Raw genomic sequence first — 1,832 nt, forward strand, 5'->3', positions numbered from 1 at the left:
TACAGTGGTGTCGGCCTACTCTCCAGTCAGCGCCCACTCAAAGTCTCTTATGGCATTGGTGAGGAAGAACATGATAAAGAAGGCCGGGTGATTATAGCCGAATTTGATGCGTTTGTGCTGGTTACAGCCTATGTACCTAACGCAGGCCGCGGTCTGGTGCGACTGGAGTACCGGCAGCGCTGGGATGAAGCCTTCCGCAAATTCCTAAAGGACTTGGCCTCACGTAAGCCTCTTGTGCTGTGTGGGGACCTCAATGTGGCTCATGAAGAGATTGACCTTCGCAACCCCAAGGGAAACAAAAAGAATGCTGGTTTTACTCCACAGGAGAGCCAAGGCTTTGGGGAACTGCTGGAAGCTGTACCACTGACTGACAGCTTCCGGCATCTCTACCCAGATACAGCTTATGCCTATACGTTCTGGACCTATATGATGAATGCACGGGCCAAGAATGTTGGTTGGCGTCTTGATTACTTTCTGTTGTCTCACTCTCTGTTACCTGCACTGTGTGACAGCAAGATCCGTTCCAAAGCCTTGGGCAGTGATCACTGTCCAATCACTTTACTCCTAGCACTGTGACTCCTCCCTAAGATCACTCTTGAGCCTGAGGGGGGCAAAAACCTTCAAACAAGCATCTCTTATTTAAAAATTTCTTCTACAAAATCTGCAGTGTATAATGCCTTCTAAAAGTAATATGAACCCTCCCAATAGTTTCCTGTCCTGGTGGTCTCGATTTTTTTAAGCCAAGATCTTTGTTTTGTTGAGTCTTGCTTGTTTGCTTTTAAACAAATGCTACTGGTAACTTCCTCATTCAAACTGTCCATGTGAAAATAAAAAGCCATAGTTTAAAAAAAATGGGTTTAAGCACAACAGAGACCTTAAGGGTGGTGCAGGATAGCTGTACATAATGTCCCTGCGAGTTGAAGTCAATTCAGTGGCATTAACAACAACACGATTTGACCAGATATCTCTGTTTTCCAGGTAAGTGTTTGGTTCACGGTAATACAGATAATGACTGCCTTGGAGGCTACACTGTAGGCATGTCTGGTCCTCAAGTGGGCCGGAAGGAAACCATGTCCAGAGAAATCTGTCACTGCAGGTATTTTAACTGTTTACTGACTAGGGTGTCCTGGTCGCTCAATGGCGAAGTGCTCCACTACTAAATAAAATGTTGGCTATTCAGACGTGCCAGTCGTTCATTGGGAGAAAAGGCCTGGTGATCTGTTCCTGTGAAGGTTACACCCCAGACAATCTGTGAGGCAGTTCAGCTCTGGGCGACGGCACACTCAGCGGCACACATCTGCACAGTTACTGAGCACCACAGTGCTCTGTGTGTGTGAGCTCATTTCCTACTCAAATCTACCACGAAGTTGGTTTTGTTACTATTCCTATTTTGCACTCAAGGGAATGAGCCTAAACAGTTTATGTAATTTGCTGAAGATCCCAGCTCAGAAGTGATAGTTCAGGCAGTTAGACCTGAAGCCCAGACTTCAGCCACTATCTTGTTTGATTTTGCTTTGCGTTAAGCAAGTCACAGATAAATCTTTTTTTTTTTCCAAACTGAAAACTTGTGGAAACCTTGCCTCGAGTGGGTCTATCAGAGCTAATTTTCTAACACCGTGTGCTCATTCACTTTACATCTCTGTGTCACATTTGGTAGTTTCCTCACTTACGTAACATTACTACATACTTAATAGATTATAATGTAGTATAAACATAACTTTTATACACAGTAGGAAACAAAACATTATTGTGATTCATGTAGTAACAAAACTTACTTTTTTTTTGTGATGATCAGAAACCAAGTCTGCAATTCCTCCAAGTCATACTTATAT

The 1,832-nt window shown here is 43.7% G+C and overlaps 1 protein-coding gene across 1 annotated transcript in view; it reads left to right on the forward strand.

Moving 5' to 3' along the window:
• LOC102852217 (DNA-(apurinic or apyrimidinic site) lyase-like) overlaps positions 1-576 on the forward strand; it is a 16,881-nt gene extending 16,305 nt beyond the window's left edge. Inside the window, exon 3 of the mRNA XM_006887445.1 lies at positions 6-576. Coding sequence (XP_006887507.1) covers positions 6-576 — 571 coding nt within the window. The remainder of the gene's footprint in view (positions 1-5) is intronic.
• Positions 577-1,832: the final 1,256 nt, after the last annotated feature.

Source organism: Elephantulus edwardii, unplaced genomic scaffold (genome assembly GCF_000299155.1).
Source record: "Elephantulus edwardii isolate Elephantulus edwardi_28Jun2011 unplaced genomic scaffold, EleEdw1.0 scaffold00057, whole genome shotgun sequence".
NCBI lineage: Eukaryota > Metazoa > Chordata > Mammalia > Macroscelidea > Macroscelididae > Elephantulus > Elephantulus edwardii.